The sequence below is a fragment of the Pollachius pollachius genome (assembly GCF_949987615.1).
Source record: "Pollachius pollachius genome assembly, chromosome: 10".
NCBI lineage: Eukaryota > Metazoa > Chordata > Actinopteri > Gadiformes > Gadidae > Pollachius > Pollachius pollachius.
In genome coordinates, this window is record NC_136943.1 from 20,157,981 (window position 1) to 20,160,480 (window position 2,500).

General features: G+C 48.2%; 1 protein-coding gene across 1 annotated transcript in view; it reads left to right on the forward strand.

Annotated features, from left to right (window-relative positions):
* The window catches only part of myot (myotilin), a gene marked incomplete at both ends in the record, with an annotated part of 22,742 nt that overhangs the window by 7,574 nt on the left and 12,668 nt on the right, over positions 1 to 2,500 (forward strand). Inside the window, 1 exon segment of the mRNA XM_079745290.1 lies at positions 2,152 to 2,347. Coding sequence (XP_079601416.1) covers positions 2,152 to 2,347 — 196 coding nt within the window.

Genomic DNA, 2,500 nt, shown 5'->3' on the forward strand with positions numbered 1-2,500 from the left:
AGGAGAAGTTTTAGTAGTTCTAGTTCTGCGGATGTATGCACTGCGTCGCATAGACAACCAAACTTTATATATTTCAGCGCTGACTATTGGATAACAATAGAACAACATGCAGGATGACTCATGCGTCAGGTGGGCGGCTGTGCATGTAAAATGGCGGGACAACACTCATGGCTGGTTCTGTGAATGACAGAGTGAGGAGGAGGAGCGAGGCAGGGAGCCACAGAGGCATCGCAGGGGGAGCTCTGCTGTGGTCGTTACGCTCCCCCCTTAGTCCCTGGCGAGCGGAGCGGGGGCCCAAGTTATCCATGGCAACGGCATTCTTTCCTAAGTAGAAAGAGTGAAAGGCCCCACTGGCCCCCATTACAGCGAGGGCTTCTGGAGTGCTCCAGGAAGTACACAGCTTAGTGTGCTGACAGTGGGAGCGGGCAGACGTATGCATCGGCTGTCTTGACGCTGGCCTGTGCGCTGGTCGGCCCGGGTCGTTTGAATGCACTGTAGTCAGGAAGACGGATCATCTCGTCAACGTCGCTGTGCGTCGTCACATAAAATTCTGTTCCTCTGAGCTGCTCCGAAATAAACTGTGATTAGGTTACCCGTGGCCCCAGCAGTGACTCGCGTTACAGTGTTGCTTACTCTTTCTCTTTCTCTGGGTTTCTTGGTAATGGCTGGGGGAGCAGCATTGTGTGTCAACCGGCGTGGACCAGACTCAGGATACGCTCCGCTCTTGTCTTGCACACAGAAGACAGATCGTGGCTCAGGAAGTAGAGCGGAAGGTTGCTAGTTTGATCCCCGGCTCTTCCTAGGTGTGTGTCAATGTGTCCCTGAGCAAGACGCCTCACCCTCACTGCTCCTGACGAGCTGGCTGTCCCCTTGCATGGTTGACACCGCCATGGGTGTGTGAATGTGTTAATGAATGTTTGTGAATGCAATATTGTAAAGCGCTTTGAGTGGCCACTAGTTAGAAAAGCGCTATATGAATGCAGTTTATTTACCGTCGTAGGAACAGGTCCCCCTCGTGCTACAAGAACAGCTCTGACTCATGGGGGCTTGGACTACCCAGGACCTCTGAAGGGGTCCTGGTGTATCTGGCACCAAGTCATTGGTGCAGCAGATCCTTTAAGTCCTGCTAGTTGCGAGGCGGGGCCTCCATGAGTCTGACTTGTTGTTCCTGCCCATCCCACAGATACTAGATCGGATTAAGATCTGGGAATTTTGGACTCGACAACTTGAACTCTTAGTCATGTTCCTCGATCCATTCCTGAACCATTATTTTGTGGCAGGGTGCATAATCCTATCTGATATGTACCACTGCATCAGGGAATACCGTTGCCATGAAGGCCTGTACTTGGTCGGCAACAAGGAAGGCGGTACGGGTCAGAGTAACACCAACATGAAGGCCAGGACCCAAGTTTTCTTCAGCAGGACATTGCTTCCAGTAGTTGGTACATATAACAGTTGATTGATCGTGATGCCTGTAAGACTCTCTGGTAGTGTGCCTAAGGATGAACTTAAGATTGTTCTACATTTTACTGCAAATTATCTTTGGGCTGGGCTCTGGGTCTGATCATTAATTAAGACATCGTAGCAAATCCAGAAATCAACTTCAACAGGTTAATCTAAAGCAGTGATTCCCAACCTTTGACCTTAGGTGTTCCCCTGATATTTGATGAAGACCTTTCACAGACCACCTCACATGCCAAAAATAATACTATAAATAGATATAACACATGCAATGAATGAGCAGAGTGCCAGTGCCTCCTTTATAAACAATTATAACTGCAAGACACATTGGGAAAAAGTAGAATGAAATAGGCAACACTGCTTTTGCTCCCAAATGAACACCAGACATTAACGGATAACATTACGAGAAAAACAATATAATGGAAAATACTAACAAGCCATAATACTATAATAACTGAACAATATTCGAGACCTATTTACTTTCCATATCATATTTTCTACTATTGTAAATGTGTCTATTTGAAGAATGAAATTCCACAGACCACCTTTAATAAAACCTTGCGTACCACCAGCATACCACAGGTATGAAAACACTGACCTAGAGTGTGATCAAATGTTTGAGAACCGGTAGCCCCAAGCAGACCGCAGATCAGTGTGAAGAGCTCCTCGTGCTGTCCCTTGTCTCCTCAGCTTCCCTGAGCAGGCCAACCACTCTCTCCAGGAGCCCCCCTCGCCCCAGGACCCCTTCTTGTACAGCGCGGAGGAGAGCCTGCTGAGCTCAGAGGGTCAAAGGTCACCCGAGGACACCCCCCTGACCCGCTCGCCCACTCCACCTCCGCAGGCCCCCGTGCCCAAACTCTTCACCCCCAGCAAGATCAGTTTCAACGTACGTGAGGTTGTGATGTCCCAGACACAGAACAGTATATCATATTTTCATATTTAAATACTTTGCATGTCAATACGTTCATGTGTCAGCTGCTCTCTTGATGCTCCTTATATTGAAATACAGATGGATCATACGTTGGCGTAGTTTTAATTT